At 36.9% G+C, this 22,298-nt stretch overlaps 6 protein-coding genes across 10 annotated transcripts; all 6 read left to right on the forward strand.

The window, feature by feature from the left end:
• The first annotated feature begins 651 nt into the window (after positions 1–651).
• On the forward strand, positions 652–5,441 carry LOC103337471 (C2 calcium/lipid-binding plant phosphoribosyltransferase family protein). 4 transcript variants are annotated; one of them, XM_008240638.3, is made up of 2 exons: positions 652–965; positions 2,174–5,441. In XM_008240638.3, exon 2 carries the CDS (start codon positions 2,208–2,210, stop codon positions 5,223–5,225), a length of 3,018 nt encoding a protein of 1,005 aa, XP_008238860.2. In that variant the 5' UTR covers positions 652–965; positions 2,174–2,207; the 3' UTR covers positions 5,226–5,441. The 4 variants fall into 4 exon arrangements, with proteins under 4 accessions (XP_008238860.2, XP_088897838.1, XP_008238857.2 ...); XM_089041712.1 differs by having other exon boundaries at positions 811–955; XM_008240635.2 differs by lacking the exon at positions 652–965 and adding an exon at positions 1,932–2,070.
• A 587-nt stretch (positions 5,442–6,028) lies between these two features.
• RHS8 (root hair specific 8) lies at positions 6,029–7,768 on the forward strand. Its single transcript, XM_008240634.2, has one exon. The coding sequence runs from the start codon at positions 6,029–6,031 to the stop codon at positions 7,766–7,768; it is 1,740 nt and encodes a 579-aa protein (XP_008238856.2).
• A 794-nt stretch (positions 7,769–8,562) lies between these two features.
• LOC103337469 (putative phospholipid hydroperoxide glutathione peroxidase) lies at positions 8,563–10,775 on the forward strand. Its single transcript, XM_008240633.2, has 6 exons — positions 8,563–8,837; positions 9,465–9,541; positions 9,708–9,769; positions 9,969–10,087; positions 10,216–10,383; positions 10,493–10,775. Exons 1-6 carry the CDS (start codon positions 8,589–8,591, stop codon positions 10,523–10,525), a joined length of 708 nt encoding a protein of 235 aa, XP_008238855.1. The 5' UTR covers positions 8,563–8,588; the 3' UTR covers positions 10,526–10,775.
• Positions 10,776–11,441: 666 nt separating this feature from the next.
• Positions 11,442–13,658, forward strand: LOC103337467 (putative phospholipid hydroperoxide glutathione peroxidase). Its single transcript, XM_008240630.3, has 6 exons — positions 11,442–11,616; positions 11,984–12,060; positions 12,151–12,212; positions 12,610–12,728; positions 13,122–13,289; positions 13,399–13,658. Exons 1-6 carry the CDS (start codon positions 11,563–11,565, stop codon positions 13,429–13,431), a joined length of 513 nt encoding a protein of 170 aa, XP_008238852.2. The 5' UTR covers positions 11,442–11,562; the 3' UTR covers positions 13,432–13,658.
• Positions 13,659–15,818: 2,160 nt separating this feature from the next.
• Positions 15,819–17,757, forward strand: LOC148915198 (putative phospholipid hydroperoxide glutathione peroxidase). Its single transcript, XM_008240632.3, has 6 exons — positions 15,819–15,989; positions 16,335–16,411; positions 16,510–16,571; positions 16,853–16,971; positions 17,198–17,365; positions 17,500–17,757. The coding sequence occupies exons 1-6, from the start codon at positions 15,936–15,938 to the stop codon at positions 17,530–17,532; spliced, it is 513 nt and encodes a 170-aa protein (XP_008238854.1). The 5' UTR covers positions 15,819–15,935; the 3' UTR covers positions 17,533–17,757.
• Positions 17,758–19,099: 1,342 nt separating this feature from the next.
• Positions 19,100–22,281, forward strand: LOC103337468 (putative phospholipid hydroperoxide glutathione peroxidase). Of its 2 annotated transcripts, XM_008240664.3 has the most exons (7): positions 19,100–19,445; positions 19,897–19,973; positions 20,429–20,505; positions 20,623–20,684; positions 21,066–21,184; positions 21,680–21,847; positions 21,974–22,281. In XM_008240664.3, exons 1-7 carry the CDS (start codon positions 19,403–19,405, stop codon positions 22,013–22,015), a joined length of 588 nt encoding a protein of 195 aa, XP_008238886.2. In that variant the 5' UTR covers positions 19,100–19,402; the 3' UTR covers positions 22,016–22,281. The 2 variants fall into 2 exon arrangements, with proteins under 2 accessions (XP_008238886.2, XP_088911936.1); XM_089055810.1 differs by having other exon boundaries at positions 19,100–19,973.
• Positions 22,282–22,298: the final 17 nt, after the last annotated feature.

Consider the following 22,298-nt stretch of genomic DNA (forward strand, 5'->3'; position numbering starts at 1 on the left):
ATTTTTATTTAATTTATTTTCATTTTATTTAATTTATTTAATTTTCTCAGCAGTGTGTGAAATAAATTTAAATGTAATTTAAAATGATGGAGCATGGTGGTGGTGTTGAGGTAGTGGCTGTGGAATATTAAATGGTATGCGCAGTCTTCACGCCACGCATAGAGGGGGCACATGCAATGCATGGAAGTCAGAGCTTTTACTAACTTAGCTGCTGGACTGACGCTCGTAGTGATTTTCTCTTCAGCTAAGCAATCGTCACACTGTCGGGTGGTGTTATAAATTATAATTAACTCATTTTGTTACAACAAGCGAATTAGTTAATGACATTATTCGACAAATAAACGTTCACATTTGAGTATTTTCCGAAGCTGAGGGTAATATATGAAAAATGAGAAACAACGTGGTAAATAAAATTTGTTAATAAATGTTGAGAGTAATGGAAGGAGGAGTTTTAATTTCAATTTAGTAGAGATAAGCAATTGCTTGGTCAATTGCTTGAGTATAAGATAAATTGGCATTATGCAAATGAGAAAAGTAACAGTTTCCTAGCCAACACCAATGTGCTCATGTCAAGAAAATGAGATGGGTCGCATCTTATGCATTCCCTTTAGAAAAAAGAGAGAACCAAACTGAGCAAACCGAGAGAGTGATAATAATAAGGACAAAGGAGAAGTGAGATTTCAGAAAAGATAGAGAAACTGAAAAAGTGAAAGCCAAGGAGCAACCATAGCTTCTTGTCTCGCCACCATAAACACTGTTAAGCAATGCCACTTTGCTTTTATCTCTCTCTCTCTCTCTCTCTCTCCCACAAAAAAGTCTCAAGTCTCTCAAACCATAACTCAACAACCCAATTCTTTAGCTGCATTGTCATCCTCTTCCTTGTTCTGTCAGTCCTCTACCACCACAGCTTGGAAATGGCCAAAATCTGAAGCTGCTGCTTTTAGCTTCAAAGGAGGTAATTCGATGTAAGCATTTGAGATTGGCAAGCTACTAGCCTTGTTAAATTCTGCCTTTCGCTCTTCTGCAGCTCTCTGCTTGCCTCTTTTTCTTTGTTATGAATTTTTCATTTGGTTTGTTAAAGTTTCATAAACTCTAATTGCCCATGAGAACTTCACAGACTAAAATTTTGTTACTTGTAAGTTGTATGTATGCATGAAAAATTAAGTCATAGATTTGACCTGCATTTCAGTTTTCTGTCTTGTTTTTGTGATGAGAAGCTGAAGACTTGGACAACTTTGTGATGAATTTCTGTCATTCTTTTTTTTTTTTTTGGTTTTCTTTCTTATCTAGTGTAGAACTTTTTTGGGTTTTCCCTAGGGAAGGAAAATAGTTGAACCATGCACCTCACTTTCACAAGTATTTTATTTTCCAACTTATATTATAATGTTATATATTACTGCATTTTCTTGCACACCAAACAGATCTTGCAGCACCCAAATCCCAGTTATGGCTTTTTGTACTTTTGTGACTTTTAAACGGTGAATATTCAGTGAAAAGCTCATGTGTGTAAAGCGGCCTTTTAGGATCTCATGGGGTGTTCGCTTTTTTATGGGCTCAACTTTATCTAATTTGTAGATTAGCTTGAATCTTGCACATGCTTATGCTAAAAAGTTGCTGACTTGTTTGCTTTCCCAATCTAACCCAAATGGTTTGTTTAGTTTTAAGTGTCACTTTTTGTATTTTTCAAGTTAGCAGATGTTTTTATCAATAAAGAATTTGGAGATTGGCTTGAATCTTTTATAAGTTAAATTTTCCACTAATAATTAAAAAAATTTAGTCCAGTAAAATAAGTTAAAAGAAGATCTTCTAGACTGTATATTAGGGTGTTATTTTTTTGCAATAGATTCTGCTCATGGACAAGGTGAGCATTTTAGTTCCAGAAACTTAATAGCTCACAGCCCTGTTCCATGGCTTTTTCTGTGGATCCTGTTCCATGGTTTTTTTTCTTTCTTTTTTTTCTTTCTTTTTTACAAGATGCAGTGGATCTTAAAAATATTCAGCTGATGGTTACTTTTCTTTGACAAGCATTTTGATGCATGTCCAGCTTGACTAATGTGATCTCAGTAGTCAGTATGCTCTTTTCAGCTTAGTTGTTCATCTCTCTGTTACATTTCACTGCGTTCGATTACACATATACATCAGTATCTAACTTTAATTATTCCCTTCTCTGCAGGTACCTGTAGTTCTTTTCCATTTCTGCAATTACTATGAACAACCTTAAGCTCGGGGTAGACGTAGTTAGCGCTCATAACCTTTTGCCTAAAGATGGGCAAGGTTCGTCCAGTGCCTTTGTGGAGCTTTACTTTGACGGTCAGAGGTTCCGTAGCACTCTTAAAGAAAAGGATCTCAACCCTGTTTGGAATGAGAGCTTCTACTTCAACATATCGGATCCTTCCAACCTCCACTATCTTACACTTGAGGCCTATGTCTACAATAATGTCAAAGCTACCTACTCCAGGTCCTTCCTTGGAAAGATAAGCCTCACAGGGAATTCATTTGTTCCTTATTCTGATGCTGTTGTCTTGCATTACCCTTTGGAAAAGCGTGGCATCTTTTCTCGTGTAAGAGGAGAGCTTGGCTTAAAGGTTTATATTACTGATGACCCATCAATTAGGTCCTCCACCCCAATCCCTGCTGTTGAATCTCTCGCAAATTCGGATCATGAACAGGCTCAACGAGATTCAAATCCTATCATGAACTCTTTTCGAAAGGAGAAGGTTGAGACTAGACGGTCCTTTCATCATCTTCCTCATCCAGGTCATGATCAACAACATCAGCATCATGCTTCTGCTGCACCAGATTCCCACTATGTACCCAAGTATGAAGCTGATCAAATGAAATCTGAACAACCACAGCCTGCAAGGCTCGTTCGCATGCACTCTGCTTCATCATCACAGCCTGTTGATTTTGCATTAAAAGAGACAAGCCCTTACCTTGGAGGCGGAAGAGTTGTTGGTGGCCGTGTTATTCACGGAGACAAGACTGCAAGCACCTATGATCTAGTAGAACGCATGTATTTTCTCTATGTAAGGGTTGTTAAGGCTCGTGAGCTTCCTGCCATGGATGTTACTGGGAGTCTTGATCCATTTGTTGAGGTAAGAATTGGAAACTACAGAGGAATTACAAAGCACTTTGAGAAGCAACAAAATCCAGTATGGAATCAGGTTTTTGCGTTCTCAAAGGATCGAATGCAAGCATCTGTGTTAGAAGTTGTGATTAAGGACAAGGATCTAATTAAAGATGACTTTGTTGGGCTGGTAAGATTTGACATCAATGAGGTGCCACTTAGAGTTCCACCAGATAGTCCTCTGGCTCCAGAGTGGTACCGGCTTGAGGACAAGAAAGGAGAGAAGATTAAGAGTGAACTTATGCTGGCAGTCTGGATTGGCACCCAAGCAGACGAAGCCTTTTCTGATGCCTGGCATTCTGATGCAGCTACTCCTGCTGATAGCACACCAGCTGCCTCCACAGCGATACGTTCGAAGGTCTACCATGCACCAAGGTTGTGGTATGTGCGTGTCAATGTTATTGAGGCACAAGACCTTTTTGCAGCAGAGAAGAATCGTTTCCCAGATGCATATGTCAAGGTACAGCTTGGAAACCAGGTTTTGAAAACAAAGACACTCCAGGCCCGGAATCTAAACCCCCTTTGGAATGAAGACCTTTTGTTTGTTGCTTCAGAACCCTTTGAAGATCATCTTGTCATTTCAGTTGAGGATCGTGTTGGCCCTGGAAAAGATGAAATCATTGGGAGGGTCATCTTACCTCTTAACTCTGTAGACAGGCGTGCTGATGACCGTATGATCCATTCCCGATGGTTTAATCTAGAAAAGCCAGTTGTTGTGGATATAGATCAGTTGAAAAAGGAAAAGTTCTCAAGCCGCCTTCATCTTCGAGTTTGTCTTGATGGTGGATATCATGTTCTTGATGAGTCTACTCATTATAGTAGTGATTTACGCCCCACAGCAAAGCAGCTGTGGAGGCCATCTATTGGGGTTTTAGAACTTGGAATCTTGAATGCGGTGGGGCTTCACCCCATGAAAACACGTGATGGAAGGGGCACATCAGATACATATTGTGTGGCAAAGTATGGTCATAAATGGGTCAGGACAAGGACCCTTGTTGACAATCTGAGTCCAAAATACAATGAACAGTACACTTGGGAAGTCTTTGATCCTGCTACAGTTCTTACTGTAGGAGTATTTGACAACAGCCAGCTTGGGGACAAGGATTCTCATGGTAAAGACCTGAAGATTGGGAAGGTTCGAATTCGTATCTCAACACTTGAAACAGGCCGTATATATACTCACTCATATCCCTTGTTGGTTCTTCACCCTACTGGTGTTAAGAAGATGGGGGAGTTGCATTTGGCAATTCGATTTTCATGCACGTCTTCTGTGAACATGCTTTACATATACTCAAAGCCACTACTGCCAAAGATGCACTATGTAAGGCCCTTCAATGTTATCCAGCTTGACATGTTACGTCACCAGGCTGTGAACATAGTTGCAGCAAGGTTAGGCCGAGCTGAGCCGCCACTTAGGAAGGAAGTGGTGGAATACATGTCTGACGTGGACTCGCATCTTTGGAGCATGAGACGGAGCAAAGCAAATTTCTTCAGGCTTATGACAGTTTTCTCGGGAGTATTTGCTGTTGGAAAATGGTTTACTGATATATGCATGTGGAAGAATCCTATAACCACAGTGCTTGTCCATGTTCTCTTCCTTATGCTTGTTTGCTTCCCAGAACTAATTCTGCCCACAGCTTTTCTTTACATGTTTCTGATAGGGATATGGAACTTCCGCTACAGGCCTAGATATCCTCCTCACATGAACACAAAGATCTCACAAGCCGAGCTAGTGCACCCTGATGAGCTTGATGAGGAATTTGACACATTTCCAACAAGCAGGAATCCGGAGCTGGTGAGAATGAGGTATGATCGCCTAAGGAGCGTAGCTGGTAGAATTCAGACTGTAGTTGGTGATATAGCTACCCAAGGGGAGCGGTTTCAGGCACTATTGAGCTGGCGTGATCCTCGTGCTTCAGCCCTTTTCGTGACATTCTGCCTCATAGCTGCCTTGGTGATGTATGTGACACCATTCCAGGTAGTGGCAGCATTGGTAGGCTTCTTTATGATGAGGCATCCAAGATTTCGCCATAGACTACCATCCGCACCCATCAACTTCTTCCGCAGGCTGCCTTCTAGAACCGACAGTATGTTGTAACTTAAGGCTCAATGTTTCTTGCTGCTGGGATCATTATTTACTGACTTTAAGAAGTGCCGAACCATGAACTTGATCTTTGTTGACATTGTTGTTGTTCTGCTTGCTGTTCCTTGCTTCCTGTCTGGGGCCACTAGTGAGATATGTGTGAACATGAATAAGTCAAGTTGTATCTGGCCTTTTCAGCCCTGCTTAAGTAATATAAACTGTTAAAGAAAATTCTTGCATTTTTCTTTTATTATGCAAGTAAAACTAGAATTGCTTCACACGATCAAATTTACTGATCAAATTCTAAATCAAATCTTCTTCCTCAACACGGTTTTTTTTTTTTTAAATTTACTTTTTCCATTTTGTTCGACTAGATATATCATAGTCATGGCATAAACATTTCGTGCAACTATTGCAATTTACAAGTCAAATGCAAAGCTTAATTTTTGTTTTTAATAAAAAGTCAAATACAAAACATCAAATATATATCAGGAAAACAAGTCAAATACAAAGCATCATTGGTTTAAGCTATGATTGGTCTATTTTTTTTTATTTTCTTATTTGTCTTGTGGAGGAGACTCAATGCGCATGTCAACCACCATTATAGAATGATCAAATCATATAATATGGTTGAAACACAGCCTAAGAATATTAATAGTATTAAGGTATAGAATCATCTTCAAACGTGCACCCGAATCAGATGCTTCCTTTGTCATACGTGCTTCCATGTTCAAATTAGGACATGATGAAACCTTCCCCTTGCTTGAACTTAAAATCAGAGGCAGACCACTGCACAAACAGCAAGCACTTTTCCCACAATGGCCAGTATTTCCATGTCCGAAAGAAAATCCAAACTCACCAAAAAACCAGCCCCAAAAGAAGTCTGCAACTGTGTCATTGTTCTGTTCAAGTTTCTCTATCGAATCCCGGCTGCTTTTCTCTTTCTCTTTCTTATCTACCTCTGGTCTTCCTCCACCACCATTATCTCCGGCAACATTGTTCACATTTGTGTGTCGTCGCGAAAGCTCAACGATCATTACTGCCTATCTGCTGGTAAAACCAAACCCAATTTTGAAATCCCAATTCCTATAATCAATAATAGCTCCATTTACCTCCAAACTCCAAACCAGCGTTTGAACCTCCCTCTTTCGCTATTGCGTACTTTGCACCAAGACAATGGTTCCATTAGTCCTGAATCCACAGTCAATGGTGAAATGGTGATGAAAGAGACTGTTGAAGTTGTCCATGATGAGGCTGATCCAGTACTTATGAGGAATGGAGAGAACAAAGACAGAGAAGAGGATATTGCAAATGCAAAGAAGGAAGTCGAAGAACAGCTACGACTGCACAGATCATGGATATCGGAAAATAAGCAAGCAGGGTGTGAAGGGAGGGGTGTATATGTGTATGATCTGCCATCAAAGTTTAATAAGGATTTGGTAGGTCAATGCAGAGACATGGTTCCATGGATGGACTTCTGCAAGTACTTCAAAAATGAGGCCTTGGGAGAACCAATTCCTAAGCTTGGAAATGGTTGGTACCAGACACATCAGTATTCACTGGAGCCAATATTCCATCAAAGGGTTTTGAAGCATCCTTGCAGGATTTACAATGAGAATGAAGCCAAACTGTTTTATGTCCCATTTTATGGTGGCTTGGATATTCTAAGATGGCATTTTAAGAATGTTTCCAATGATGTGAAAGATGCTTTGAGTTTGGAGCTCATAACTTGGCTTGAGAAACAAAAACCATGGGCTAAGAATTCAGGTAAAGATCATGTAATAGTGTTGGGGAAGGTTTCATGGGATTTTAGGAGAAAGGACGGTTCATGGGGAACTAGACTGTTGGAGATTGACCAAATGGAAAACCCAATAAAGCTTTTGATTGAGAGGCAACCATGGCAGCCAAATGACATTGGCATTCCACATCCAACATACTTCCATCCACACTCAGATGATGATATCATGGCATGGCAATGGAAGATCATCAGTTCATATCGAAAAAGGTTAGTGAGCTTTGCTGGGGCAGCAAGGCCTGGTGCAGCTGAGAGCATAAGGTCCATATTGATCAAACAATGCAATTCATCAGCACACAATGGAAACCAATGCCACTTTCTTGATTGTAGTTCAGGTGGATGTGACCAGCCAGAGTCGGTCATCGAGCTTTTCATGGAGTCTGAATTCTGCTTGCAGCCTCCAGGGGACAGCCCAACTAGAAAATCCCTATTTGATTCTCTAATTTCAGGTTGCATACCTGTGCTATTCGATCCGTTTACAGCTTACTACCAGTATCCATGGCATCTACCAGAGGATCATGAAAAATATTCTGTGTTTGTAGACCAAGAAGAGGTGAGGCAAGTGAAGGTGAATGTGGTGGAAATGCTGATGAAGATTTCTAAGAAGGAGAGGGATGATATGAGGAGGTATATTGTGTATGAATTGCTACCTGGTTTGGTATATGGAGATTCAACTGCCAACCTTGAGAAGTTTCAGGATGCATTTTCCATTATAATGAGTAATCTGATGGAGAGAGTGACCAAAATGGATTCAACAGCATAACTGAGGATGACTTGTTCTTTTTTTTGGCTACTAGGATGACTTGTTCTATTTTGTTCATTGATCAACTCTTTTGCCCTTTTGAATTCATATACAAAGCATAGCATTGTGAGGAGGGAAAAGAATATTTGAGGAATACAATACATACTGTTTTATCTAACATTCTATTCTTCCGAACTTTGAATTCTTACCGTAAATATGATAATATAATATTCTAGTACTTGTAATTGAAAAATATTATTTTTAGTGATATTTCTCTTTCAACGTTGAAAGTGATTGCAAGTTTAAATATCACTTTTTTCGGTTAATAAAATAGAGTGTTCTTTTACTTACTTGAAAAGTTTAAACGGCCCCGTCGAAACCCAATCCAAAAAATACAAAACAAAAACTGTGACTTTCATGAAACCTCATTATCCCAGAAACAAAATCTAGAACCTAAAAGTCAAAGACAAACCAAAATTTGCATCAACACAAACGAAATATCCAGAACAGTCAAAATATTCTGTTCACACCCATTTAATAAAATTTCCAAAAAAAAAAAAAGAAATATCCAGTTCACACTATTCACACTGTCATCAAATTTAGTCCGTTGGCCCAACCATCACCATAAAAGTCCATGACGTCTGCTCTGATGCAATGCAACAATCCAAGCCGAATTTCCTCCTTTCTAAGATAGACACTTCGTCCTTTCACCTTCACGTGTGCGCTTACGAGATCGCCTACGTGTACAGCTACCAATCGTGCACGTGTACTTGTACAAATCCGTCGCCTACAAATCTCCACGAAAACATAAATTGAAGCCCATTCTCTGCTTTGTATCTCAATGCTCTGTACTTCTACTCGCTTTATCTTACGAAGAAATCTCAGTGTAACTGCTTTATCTTCTTCACTGCTTTCTTCAAAGCAATTCTCGGCCAATTCCAAGCAGGCCCCTTTGCGTTTTTCACAGGTTTCGTTGTCTTCTCCGTCAATCAAAGTAGCGTTTTCGAGCCCGGTTTGGTGTACTTTGCGATCGAACAGTACAATGGCTAGCCAGTCTGGGAGTAAATCTATCCACGATTTCACTGTCAAGGTTGGTTTTTTTTAGGAATTTTGATTCTGTTTATTTCAGTTTTAGACACGAATTCAATATTGAAGGCAACTCGGTTCTTTTGATTTTCATTTTACATTTGGGTTTGGGGATCTTTGTTTGGTTAATAGCTTGGGTTGTTTCAATGTGTAATTTTGATGGAGAAATAGGGGATTTTACTTTGTTCATCCTTATTCTTTCTTGGATTTGAATAAAGGACAAGATTGATGTCATTACCCCAAAGAAAACATAAATGATGCTTATAATTCTTAGGTTTGCCCTATATTTTTAGAGTCATAAAGAAGAGAACTTTATTTTCAAAAAATGGTGACCCATACGGATTATTGATTGGAAAGGCCCATACTTTAATTCAGTTGCCTCTCATTTTCATGCCAGTATTTGTGTTTTCAGGTGTTGCTCTGTGATGATAATTGGGTTTTAATTATCTTTCTTAGTATTGAATATCTCAGTAGGTTTGGATTGTGCCTTTGGAGCCAACCCTTCTCTCAGTTGATGTGTCAACTAACTAGTAATGGGGTTTATTTGGAAATTGATATCTATGCAAATCTCTTCCATGTTTCATCGCTTCACTGAGAATTTGATGTGTATAATATGTCCTTTTACTTGCAGGATGCCAAGGGTAAAGATGTTGATCTTAGCATCTACAAAGGGAAGGTTCTGTTGATTGTCAACGTTGCATCACAATGGTACACCATATCTTCTTTTCCTTCTGACTTTCTCCCTTTACATTAAACAAAAATAATGTCTTAGTAATTAACCTTCTTCATAATTAGAAAGCAGCCTTTTCTGCCACCAATCTTTCTCTTTGATTGCAACCTTATTTATACAGTTTGCTATTTGATTTTGATGCAGTGGCTTGACTAATTCGAACTACACAGAGCTGAGTCAGTTGTATGAGAAATACAAAAATCAAGGTTTGCCTTTTCACTCCTTTCCTTTCACTTGTTCCTGTTTTTGATTTCTTTCTTTCTCACCCATGCTTATATTTCATCCTAAGACCATTTTCCTAGAAACTCTTATCTATTGAGGTGATTTTGCTTAGGCTGCTATGATCTTTTCCGGCTTTTTCTTTTGGTTGCTTTATAGTTTACTCTTGCATCTGTGGCCTTGTAGGTTTGGAAATCTTGGCATTCCCATGCAACCAGTTTGGAGCTCAGGAGCCAGGATCAAATGATGAGATTGTAGAGTTTGCTTGCACTCGCTTTAAGGCTGAGTATCCCATCTTTGATAAGGTAGAAGTTGTTTCCGATTTCATTTTGATGCGAATGAACTGTGAAAGCTTTTCCTTTCCTTGCATGGAGTTATATTATTAACAAGAGCTGGAGATTGACATGTTTTCAATATGTGCTTCCAATTTTAGGTGGATGTGAATGGTGACACTGCTGCTCCCATTTACAAGTTCTTGAAGTCGAGCAAGGGTGGGCTCTTTGGTGACAGCATTAAGTGGAACTTCTCCAAATTCCTTGTTGACAAAGAAGGGAATGTTGTTGACCGTTATGCCCCTACAACTTCTCCTCTTAGCATTGAGGTAGAAAATCAATCTTCATGCCACTACCATTAATTTCATTTCAAGTGAAGTGATTTGATTTTTCTAATTGACTAACAAAATTCTGGTTGGTCTTGCTTTTGTTTTGCAGAAGGATGTAAAGAAACTGTTGGGGGTTGCATGAGCAACCAGCTCTTTATGAATAAATGAGAAGCTGTAATAAGAATAAAGCTGTCTGTAATAAAAATATGTATCTCTTTGTATTGTTGGACTTGTTTTAAGGATACTTTACGGATGTTTCAGTGAAGCAGTAATTTCAAATACACAGATGGTACCTGCATGCAAATTTGTGTTCTGAATATAATGGTGTATTTTGGAAGAGGGAAGAAAGCATGTACATTTCAAATGATTTCTTGGATATGAACGTTTAAATCTCTCCGATCCAAATTCATTTTAAATATTTGATATTGAGAGAAATTCAGATTGAGGAGTAGAAGAGGGTAGCTGGAATGAGAGGAAGAGATTTGACATATTGTTGGGCTGAATATCAAAATCCCAAATTGACAAGTGAAACACTTTCAGTTCTTATTATATTCAAAACGAAAGCTTTCTGGAATACCAAGTGGAAAAGAAGCACATGTTAACAGCCTCTTAGTAAAGAGGGAACAAAAAGCAAAAGCAGAGTGCCTTACCAAGGGGTACAAGGCTTACATACAAATGGTCAAGAATTTGTTTAATGTGTTTCAATGTATATTCTATCAACAGAATTATATATATATATATATATATGTATATTAATCGATCCGTGTAGTGTGTGTAAGTTTAATATGGTAGTGTTCATCTCAATAAAAAAAGTCCTAAAAAATATATAATAAAAAAACATGTTAAAGGGAGAGAGTGACAGATTTTTCATCACAAGGAAAACATCCACCAGAAAAAGAAAAAAAAAACGTCATTGCTATTGTTCATGTCATAGTGGTATTGGGCATTTTGCTAATCAACAATTGAATAAGTCTAAGCCCAAGGCTGAAGAGTGCAGCCCAAAGTTCAAACAAAGGGTCGAGGTGAAAACGAGGGGGCCTAAACGCCATTAGAGCACAGTTGAACATGAAAGCCAATTTGATTGGGAGCTTAGGAAGTCAAAGAGGCATATAGGGTTTGTCCATTGCTGAGCTAGTTCTTCTTCTACTTGAGAGTTTCATAGCAGACAGTTATAATAGGATGACAAGCCAGCTAACAGAGAACCCAAAAACAATTTATGACTTCACTGTCAAGGTAAGCCTGTCCATCTTCAACTAGTTTATGCTTTTTTGCTGCATCTTTTAAAGGTGGTTCTGTACATGTTCTTCGAGCTGTAAATAATTTATTAGTAGATGGGTAGTTTTGGAATGATGCGATTGTGTTGAAAGTGTTCATTTTTCTAGCAATATTAATCCCATAAAAGAATTATGAATGCTCGGTAGTCGTTCTTGGCATGTTTTGAGAATTTTCCTTGGTCTGGTTGGTTGCCAAGAAAAAAAGAAAGGAAATTTCCGGTGATGTTAATGGGATTATATGTGGAAACTCAGTTGATAAGTAAATGGTCTTTGTATCTTGATTTTGTTGCTAGTGTGATAGTTTTAAAATTTGTATATTAGTGCAGGATGCTAAGGGAAATGATGTGGATCTTAGTGTGTACAAGGGAAAGGTTCTACTGATTATCAATGTTGCTTCAAAATGGTATTTTCTCATATTCTTCGTTTCTCACATTTATTTTTTCTTTAAAAATAAAAACTAGTTATTCATTGATGTTTTTCACTGATTTGGCAGTGGACTGACCAACTCAAATTACACGGAGCTGAATCAACTATATCAGCAATATAAAGATCAAGGTTTGCATTTTGAACTAATATTGTCCTTTCATGCCTGCCATTTTTACAATCATTAGAGAAATGATTGTAATATGGTAACGAGGTTTAGGAAAATCATGCTTGAACTGACATCTAACAAATTTGTGTTCTTACATGTCGATTCCGCTTCTTTCTTCCTTTCCAACTTCCTCTCTAGCTAGAATGCTTGTTTCATTTTTGTTTCTTATTTATTTAATTGACTGTTTTGCATATGTTACAGTCTAGTTTTATCAGAACAACATGTAGCCCCTGAATGTCTAGTTCGAAAATCCTGTTTTCAACATAAATGTTCTATAACTAGTTCAAAACTTCACTGAAATTCTACTTTTTTTCATCACTTTTTTCCCCTTTGTACAATATACTTTGCGCGTTGATGCAGGCTTGGAGGTAGTAGCATTTCCATGCAACCAGTTCGGTGATGAGGAACCTGGAAGTAATGAGGAGATTGAAGAGTTTGTCTGCACTCGTTTCAAATCAGAATTTCCAATATTTGACAAGGTAGATCTAGGAACAATAGATGATTGTTATATCTGCTTTCCAACAGCTTACACAGACTACACTTTTAGGCCAGACAAAAGGTTTTTTGACCACATGCTCATCTATAGGCTTTGTCTAATGACAGAGAAGTGCATTTCCATCTTTGTGCATGCCAACAAACTTAGTTTAGTCAGTCAGACTGGTTGAGGATCTTCACATTTACAAGTCTTAGTTGCAATATTTCAAATGCGGATGTATTTAGGCTAGCCAGTAACTAATTTTACTGAATGAACACTTACTTCAAATCCTTTATAACTTTTGCAAGTTAGAAATTTGACATGTGTTGTTCCTATGGCCATTTCAACGCCGTCTGAGAGCTTGGATGGTATTTCACTGTCTTTTTTCTTGTGTTAGATTGAAGTAAACGGCGATAATGCTGCTCCATTGTACAAGTTCTTGAAGTTAGGCAAATGGGGATTCTTTGGAGATGATATTCAATGGAACTTTACCAAGTTTTTAGTTGACAGGGATGGGAAAGTTTCTGATCGCTATTACCCAACAACTTCCCCCCTTAGCCTTGAGGTAAATACCCAGTTGTCCAATTCTCGAATATTAATTCGGTTATGATGCCTCTGTTTATTTTGGTTGATAATCTCTAGATTTGTCAAGTGATCATACTGTTTTCTTACAGCGTGACATAAAGAAGCTGTTAGGGGTCTCATGAATGCTGAGATGTGAAGGCTTCAAGAGGGTCATAGTGTAAGCAGTAAGCAGTATGCATATGCTTGCCTTTTGTGTTTCAGGATGGATGGGAAAAAATGCCTTGCTTTTGTGTGTTGTTGTGGCTTCAAGACTGATTTAAGGACCTAAGGCTGTATCTGTGTATATTGTATTGTATTTGCACAAACTGAAACAAAACCACTTGTTTTGTGTAATTGAATGTTGTCGAAATTCTTACCCTCCCAATTCCACTAAACCTTTTATGTGCAGTAGAGCCTAATGGCGCATCAACCAGCCAGCGTTCTTCAAAGACAAAGGCAAAACCACTAGTTAAAGTTATTAGCTTTTTTAGTTATTATTTTTTTTGTACTTACAATTTCTATAGCCTTTCTAGAAATAAAAGTAAACATTAAATCATATAAACCAAGCTAGTTCATAGCTCAATAGACTAATTTTCAATAAGTTTTAACATAAACCAAATAAGGTTTAACACCATAGTGGATTGAACATCTAAGATTTTTTTACCTAAATTGATCTTAGGTTCTTTCATGCATTTATATTATAGATGAAAAGTTATTTTATGTAAAAATATTGACTAAGTATGAAAAATGGGTGCTTAAGTAGCTTTTATTCCTTACACATCAAATAAGCTTGATTTTATGGGATTTTAGTATGAAGTATATATTGACTTAATGAGCCGCATCAACCAGATTTTTCATATTTTGATTTAGTGAGAATTTGATTTTCTAGTATTTTTAGCAAATGGGGTACTTCCTTATTTACATTGTAAACTTAAGTAAATGGAGTAATATAAAAATAAATAAAAGTAAAATAACAAAGACATTTACAAAGGAAATGGGCGAGCCATCATCCGAGCCATCATCCCCCATAAGGGACGTAGAGGATGCAAGAGACAAAATTAAGGGCATGGATTTTTGAGCTGAATGTACTATAAAAATAAAATTTATTATTTTGGGTTTGGTTTAATCGGTTTTCAACGGCCTAAAACCAGCATCTAATCTAATTAAGTTGGATTTATGAAACCAGCGTGAAATCGAATCTAAAATCCAATTAAAAATGTTTGTATTGGATTGGATTTTGCACAACCCCTACTCTCTCTCTTTTTGTCTTCAACCTAGGCGGCAATGGTATGCATCCATCAGTATTGTTTCAAAGAAAAAGAAAACAATTTTGTAGAACACCATATGAGAATGCCACCTACGGAAAAAGAAACAAACAGTCGAGCTATGTAGCACTATGTTTTTTCTGTTTTTTTTTTTGTTTTTTTTTTTGTTTTTTTTTTTTTGTTTTTTTTTTGGGCTGAACCACGAGATGGTCCTGGATGGGCTCCAGCTATGGGTGGCAGTGGCACATTTAAGCCTTAACCACAACTCAGATTAATCTCGCTCACACGGGTCGGCCCGTAAGGTAAAGTCTTTGGTCAAAGTGGTGACTCCATACGAGCAGGATCGAACCTGACCATCTCTTAAGGAATGAGAATACCGAACCACTCACACCAACCACCTTGGTTAGCATTATGTATTTTGAAAGTAACGATGGTTTCCGTAATTTTTCTGGTACAATATGTTATGTGTGAGCCAAAAGCTCAAAAATAAACCTAAAAGGTGTGAAACGAGCCGTGTCGGGCTGGATTAGCCTATCTAGAGTCGAGTCATTTAATAAACAGATCATGTCAGGCTCGTTCATTTATGAAAATCACTAATTTTAGCTTGGACTGTGCTTGTGTCGGGCCATTAAACAAGGTGAGATGGGCACATGCCAAATTTGACTTATGTATTGCATTTTTTAATATAAAATTTTACAACTTGATTTAAATATTTTTAATAATTATGTATATACAAACAAGATTTATTATTTGGTGAAAAAAGAGACCAATAATTTTATTTAAAGTACATTTAAATAAATAATTACTAGATTATTGTTTGGATTTTAAAAATTGAAACTTCAAAAATAAAATTATTATTTTTTACATAAAGAAAACATTAAATTTATATATATATATATTATTAGTGAAAATAAATATACTTGAATTTAAGATATAAATGCAATAATATTGTATAAAAATTTCTCTAAAATAAACATAATTTAATAAATGGAATTTAAAGGGGGCGGCTCGTTTGGTTTCGAGCGGACACGGTCCATTAGGCCTAATTACCTCATTCGGTCCGTCCAAAGATACACACAAACTAGCCATTAAGAAGTTTGGGCCAAGATTTTCTTGGATGAGATGAAGAGTTTGTTTGTTCGTAGATCAAGCCCAAGGAAGCAAGCCCATCCTTCAGGGTAAAATCGTAATACGAAGAAACATAGGGGCAAAAACGTTAATAATCTGTACTTACACCTGTGGGTTGTGTACGGACCAACCTGATTGAAGCTCCCAAAGTCAAAAGCGTAATTCATACTTAAGTCTTGTCTCTGCTTCTGCTTTTCCTCAATCAGTTGTGGTAGCTTTGTTCTACTTGAGATTTTAAGACCAGTGATTATAGGATGGCAAGCCAGCCAACTGAGATCCCAAAAACATTTTATGACTTCACTGTTAAGGTAAGAAAATCTCTCTTCAATTAGTTTATAGGTTTCTGCTATATGTTTTCTAGGTGGCTCTGTAAATTTTGAAGACGTCTGATTGTTTTGAATCTGTTCTTCTTTCTCTGGGAATTGAATTTGAATGTTGGGTATTTACTTTTCTGCATGTTATGAGAATTTTCCCTAGCTGGCTCTGGTTGATTGCCAAGAGAAAGGAAAAAAAAACGTAACTTCAAGGATAAAGGAACATGTTGGGAAAATAAGAGACTTTGATTTTTGTTGAACCTATGTTGGAGATTGAGTTGAGAAGTGTTCTTTGTATCTTGGTTTTGTAGTTGGTCTTATAGTTTTGAATTTGTGTAGGATGCTAAGGGAAATGATGTGGATCTTAGCGTCTACAAGGGAAAAGTTCTTCTGGTTATCAATGTTGCCTCCAAATGGTATTATTCCTCGTACTTTGGTTTTTATTTTATTTTATAAACAATCAAGAAAAACAAAACCCATTTATTCGATTTTATTTTTCACTGATTTGTGGCAGTGGCCTGACCAATTCAAACTACACAGAGCTGAATGAACTATATCAAAAGTATAAAGATCAAGGTTTGCATTTCCAACTAATATTGTTCTCTCTTTGGAACAAGCTTATCTGCTGCTTCTTTCAAGTTCATTTTCTTGTTAATGTATACACTCTTTTTTCCGCATATCAAACTAGCTAATTTCATGTGACAAAAAAGAATTCCTGAGTTTGTATGTAATAGGGAAATCTTCTCCTCATCATAAATTTCATATAAGCAGTTTGAAAGTTCACTGAAATTATACTTTCCTGTTGTGCCTTTACCTTTTTTTCCCTTTGTATGATATACCGGGGGGGGTCGATGCAGGCTTGGAGATTCTGGCATTTCCATGCAACCAGTTTGGTGCTCAGGAACCGGGAAGCAATGAAGAGATTGAAGATTTTGTCTGCACTCGTTTCAAATCAGAATTTCCCATATTTGACAAGGTCGATTCAGGAACAGTAGATTATGTTGTATCTATGTTCATGCCATCAAACTTAATTTAGTCACTCAAACTGGTGGAGCATTGAGGATCTCTGTGTTTACAAGTTTTAGTTTCGAGGATTTCGAGTTTGATGGATTTAGAAATTTGACATGTGTTCTTCCCTATGGCCGTGTCAACTGCATAATGTGAGATGTTTGGAAATTTACCTTCTTTTGTTCTTGTGTTAGATTGAAGTGAACGGTGATAATACTGCTCCAGTGTACAAGTTCTTGAAGGCAGGCAAATGGGGATTCTTTGGAGATAATATTCAGTGGAACTTTACCAAGTTTCTAGTTGATAAGGACGGGAAAGTTTCCGACCGCTATTATCCAACCACTCCCCCCCTTAGCATTGAGGTAACAACCCTGATGTCTGCAATCTGGAATTTTGATTATGCTATGCTACCTCTGTTGCTTATTGTAGTTGATCATCGATTCATTGGTGGATTTGTGAAGTTTGCTAACCTTCTGACATTATATGATTTTGGCAGCGTGACATAAAGAAGCTGTTGGGAGTCTCTTGAATGCTGAGATGAGATGTGAAGACTGCAACATATGCTTGCCTTTTGTGTATCAGGCGGGAGAAAAAGTTCAAGCTTGCTTTTGTACGTTTGTTATATTATTAGTGTGGCTTCAACACTTGTTAAGGGTGTTCCTTTGTTAAACTAATGTCTGGATTTCAAGACTTTTTAAGGTTGTACGTACATTTATATTTATGTGTGGTGCTAAAACATGAAGCAATTGCAGTCCCCGCCTGTTCCACAATGACCTCCTGTGATTCTTAGCTGTTTCAAATATCGGAAAACATGGTCTGGTTAGTTGGTCATTTGTTAGCGCATATTGTTATGTGGTAGAATAATGTAGTCACGTTATGGGAGAGACATGATGTAAGACTTACGAAATTTTCTCTTAAAAAGTTCCCGTAATCATTACGTGTGATAGATTTTCTCAGAGTTTAAGATATGTTAATCTCAGTCACATTTGAACCCCCCAAAAAAAAACTTTGTAACATAAATACTTGAACTTGAGCAACATGATTTTCATCCTTTCCTTGAAAATTGTATCACCATAAGATCTACTCTTTTTTTTCCTTAGTAAGCAATAAAATTACAATTAGCTCCTTTACCTTTGAACCACATCCACCCCATTCCAAAAAAAGGCTTTTTATCACAAAACGTCTCACGTTTAAACTATCAGATCAGTAAAGTTTTTTTTATACTCATGGTCCCTAATGTTAATATAGGTGCGCTTAAATAGTCCATCTATCAAAAAAACTATTAAATCCAGGAATATAATCATCAAATCAATCCAAAATTATATAAATATATATTTTATTTCCTTCCCTTCTCTCTTTCTTTCTTCTTCTTCTTTCTCTCCCCGCCAGTATCATATTATGGTGTTTTGTTGGAAAATTAAATTATTCTCTTTAGGCCTGGTCCTCTTGTTATTCAATGGTTGTAGAAACTAAGCAAAGAATAAACAATAAAGGTGGTTGATGGGAGCCCTACACCAGGTCATTAAGAAAACATGTCCAAAACCAGAACAAACCAAAACTTTGCTTCAGGTTACATTTACTTACGACACCATCAAAGATATGTCCCATGGAAAGAGCCTAGAGAAGGCATGTCTCTCATCTGCCCTACACAAATTTGCAGTTAATTTGGATTTCATTAGGGCAATACTGAAATTTGGGCACAATTAGAAAGAAGAAGAATAGATATTTGGCGGAGAGAAAGAAGAAGAAGAAAGAAAGAGAGAAAGGAAGGAAATAAAAAATATATATATATTTTAATTTTGGATTGATTTGACGATTATATCCCTAGATTTAACAGTTTTTTTGACAGAATGAATATTTAAGAGCACTCATATTAATGTTAGGGACCATAAGTGATACAAAAAAATTTTAAAGATGCAATCTGATAGTTTCATGAATGTAAGAGATGTTTTGTGATAAAAAGTCTCAAAAAAAAAAAACAAAACAAAAAACAAATGGCATGTTCGTTGGATTGGCCCAAAAGTTTAGTATGCTAGCCTGAGTTCAAACCCCGCGTGTGTTAGTTCCCTTTCTCAACTTTTGCAAAACACAAAATAATAACAAAAGAAAGAGAAAAAAAAAAAAAAAAAACATGATTGTACTTGATCTGGCCAAAAACTTTTGCATGCAAAACTGAACCACTTCTACCGTCCAAAAACAAAAATGGCGGAACAACCATCGTCGTTGCACCTCCAGCGTCAAAAAAAGGGAACTACCCTACCCTCATTTCATCTCCATTTATTGCCCTAAAGAGAGTTGGTTTCCTAGAAAGCATCACTCAATTCGAGTTCTTGCGATTGTTGCTCATTTTGTGTTTGATATCTTTCCAACAAGAGCCCCTTCGGTTAATTATATTTCCTATGGGAAATGTGTTTTCTGGTTGCTTTAGCCAAATGCACAAAGGTAAGATCACGCTTCTTCTTTTCTTGTTTCCCCTGATTTGTTTTTGTACAAAACCAACCCAAGTGCTGGTTTTACATTTTGCTTCCAATGTAGGCCCTTCTGGCCATTCTCTTTCACATTTTTATTTTGGGTCAGAAAATTTCTGCATCATGCACCTGGATTTTCATTTTTCCCAATGTGATAGTTATGCATTTTCTGAGTTCTGTAGGGTTATGCACAAGAGTGAACAAGAAATTAAGTTTAGAGCAAGAAGTCTATAGCATTTTTTGAAATTGTAGAAAGAACACATGTAACCTTCTTGAGTGGCAAATGCTAGAGTCACATAAAATAAGGATGTGAAAGAAAAGGCATTGTTGCTTAATGCTTCTCTCTGCCACCCACTTTCCTCATAGTTGTGTCTTGTCTGTTCCATTTGCTACTTTTGTCACTTGTGCTAGCTCTTCTACTTCAGACTTGGGACCAGTTTATCGGATGCCAAGCCAAGCCGATGAGTTCCCAAGTACAAAAATTTACGAATTTACTGTCAAGGTAAGGCTCTATTCAATTAGTTTATGCATTTCTGCTCTATTTTCTAGCTGGGTCTGAAGACTGTAAATGTTATTCAACATGTAATATAATTGGTAGGTGGCTAAGTTGTTGAAGATATGTGATAATGTTGTTGAATATGTTCTTCATTTCTGGAATCAATAATCCATGAGTGAAGTTTGAATGTTGGTTACTCCCTTTTTGGAATGTTTAAGAATTTTCGGTAGTGTGATTGGTTGAGAATAAAAAACGCATAATTGAAAGAAAGGGAGAAGGAAATATTCAGACGATGATAATGGGAACATATGTGGCTGGTTCCTTGGTTCAGAATGAAACGATGTTGTTTTTGTTGAATCTATGTTGAACTTTGAAATTCAGTTTAGAAGTAGACTAGTAGTATTCTTTATATCGGGATTTTGTAGTTCGTCGGATGGTTGTAAATTCGTTTCTTAGTGCAGGATGCCAAGGGAAAGGATGTCGATCTTAGCGTGTACAGAGGAAAAGTTCTACTGATTGTCAATGTTGCTTCTGAATGGTATCCTCATATTTTTTGCTTCTCACATTTATTATTATTCTCTTCTTTCGAAAAAAAAAAAAAAGAGAGAAACAAAAACCTATTTATTCATTGTTGTTTTTCACTGATTTCGAGCAGTGGATTGACCGACGAAAATTACCCTGAGCTAACTAAACTATATCAGCAGTATAAAGATCAAGGTTTGCATTTTGAGCTAATATTGTTCTTTCATGCTTACCATTTTGAAAACCATTAGAAATGTAACTGTAGCATGGTGACCATGTCCCTAGGAAATTTATTCTTGACTGAACATCGATGTAATTTGTTTTCTTACATGTGGATTACACTTTCTTCCCTTCTAACTACCTCTGTGTCTGGAACATGCTTATCTGCTTCTTGTTTCAATGTTTTTTTTTTTAATAAATTTATACTGTTTTGCATATACCGCAGTATTTTTTTTTTTTTTTTGGGGAAAAATAAGAATTCCCTCTGTTTGCCATACGAAAATCTTTTTTTCATAGTTCAAAAGTTTGCTGAAGTTCTAATTTCTCCTTTATTCTTCCCCTTTGTATGATAAACAGGCTTGGAAATTCTGGCATTTCCGTGCAACCAGTTTGCTGCTCAAGAACCAGGAAGTAATCTACAAATTGAAGAGTTTGTCTGCACTCGTTTTAAATCAGGATTCCAAATTTTTGACAAGGTACTATATTATGTTGTATCTGCCTTCCAACAGCTCATACCTATGACGTCTAGGCAAGACAGCCGATTTTTCAGCTACATGCTCATATATTGTCTGTTTAAAACAATGCAGAAGTGCATTGCTAACTATCCTGAATCTTCCGAAAGGAAAAAAGATATAAATTTTTCCGTTTTCATGCATGAAATAATATTTATATGCTTGAAGTTTGCATCCCAACAAACTTAAGTTGAGTCATTCAGATTGGTTGAGGATCTCTGTGTTCACAAGTTTTAGTTTCAAGAATTTCAAATATGATATGTTTAGGCTTGTCAAATCAACTACTTTAATAGTTGTAGTAAATTAGTGGTTATAAATTATACTTCCTATAGAACTTCTGCAAGTTAGAAATTTTAGATGTGTTCTCCCCTGTAGCCATTTGAACTAAATCGGAGGGCTTGGATGGTATTGTAATAAGGTGAGATGTTCCTAAATTCACCATTTTTGTTCTCTGGTTAGATTGAAGTAAACGGTGATAATGCTGCTCCATTGTACAAGTTCTTGAGGTTAGGCAAATGGGGATTCTTTGATGATGATATTCAGTGGAACTTTGCCAAATTTCTTGTTGACAAGGAAGGGAAAGTTGTTAATCGTTATTACCCAACAACTTTACCCTTTAGCCTTGAGGTAAAAACCCAGATGTCTGATTCTTACAGATAATTATGTTATGCTGCCTCGGTTGTTTATTTCAGTTGATCATCAGTAAGTTTTCTCGAGTAATAATAGCGTTCTGATATTATACCATCTTTGCAGCATGACATAAAGAAGCTGTTGGCGGAGTCTCATGAATGCTGAGATGTGAAGGCTTCAACAGACAATGACCTGTGATACAATCTCACTAGTTTATCTAGTTGTTTCAAATCTGGTAAAACCTAGTCTGTTAATAGGTTATTTGCGAAGATATATTGCAGATTCATGTCCCAGGTTCCCAATAATAACATTAGAAGTTAAAGATGTTTATCTCAGTCACATATTTGACCATATATCTTTCAGCTTTTGATTTTCCTTTTTTCTTCTAGTTGTATAGGTTAAAGCTTTTACATCCAAAATTTCCAAGTAAAACTGCCCGTCGTAGACA

This window comes from Prunus mume, linkage group LG7 (assembly GCF_029339155.1).
Source record: "Prunus mume cultivar Tortuosa linkage group LG7, ASM2933915v1, whole genome shotgun sequence".
NCBI lineage: Eukaryota > Viridiplantae > Streptophyta > Magnoliopsida > Rosales > Rosaceae > Prunus > Prunus mume.

Coding starts and splice junctions, on each gene's coding strand:
- LOC103337471 (XM_008240638.3), top strand. CDS start 2,208: ATGAACAACCTTAAGCTCGGGGTAGACGTAGTTAGCGCTCATAACCTT.
- RHS8 (XM_008240634.2), top strand. CDS start 6,029: ATGGCCAGTATTTCCATGTCCGAAAGAAAATCCAAACTCACCAAAAAA.
- LOC103337469 (XM_008240633.2), top strand. CDS start 8,589: ATGCTCTGTACTTCTACTCGCTTTATCTTACGAAGAAATCTCAGTGTA. Junction 9,542..9,707: donor GTCAACGTTGCATCACAATG/GTACACCATATC, acceptor ATTTTGATGCAG/TGGCTTGACTAATTCGAACT. Junction 10,384..10,492: donor CTTCTCCTCTTAGCATTGAG/GTAGAAAATCAA, acceptor TTTGTTTTGCAG/AAGGATGTAAAGAAACTGTT.
- LOC103337467 (XM_008240630.3), top strand. CDS start 11,563: ATGACAAGCCAGCTAACAGAGAACCCAAAAACAATTTATGACTTCACT. Junction 12,061..12,150: donor ATCAATGTTGCTTCAAAATG/GTATTTTCTCAT, acceptor CTGATTTGGCAG/TGGACTGACCAACTCAAATT. Junction 13,290..13,398: donor CTTCCCCCCTTAGCCTTGAG/GTAAATACCCAG, acceptor GTTTTCTTACAG/CGTGACATAAAGAAGCTGTT.
- LOC148915198 (XM_008240632.3), top strand. CDS start 15,936: ATGGCAAGCCAGCCAACTGAGATCCCAAAAACATTTTATGACTTCACT. Junction 16,412..16,509: donor ATCAATGTTGCCTCCAAATG/GTATTATTCCTC, acceptor GATTTGTGGCAG/TGGCCTGACCAATTCAAACT. Junction 16,572..16,852: donor TCAAAAGTATAAAGATCAAG/GTTTGCATTTCC, acceptor GGGTCGATGCAG/GCTTGGAGATTCTGGCATTT.
- LOC103337468 (XM_089055810.1), top strand. CDS start 19,806: ATGCTTCTCTCTGCCACCCACTTTCCTCATAGTTGTGTCTTGTCTGTT. Junction 20,506..20,622: donor GTCAATGTTGCTTCTGAATG/GTATCCTCATAT, acceptor GATTTCGAGCAG/TGGATTGACCGACGAAAATT. Junction 21,848..21,973: donor CTTTACCCTTTAGCCTTGAG/GTAAAAACCCAG, acceptor CCATCTTTGCAG/CATGACATAAAGAAGCTGTT.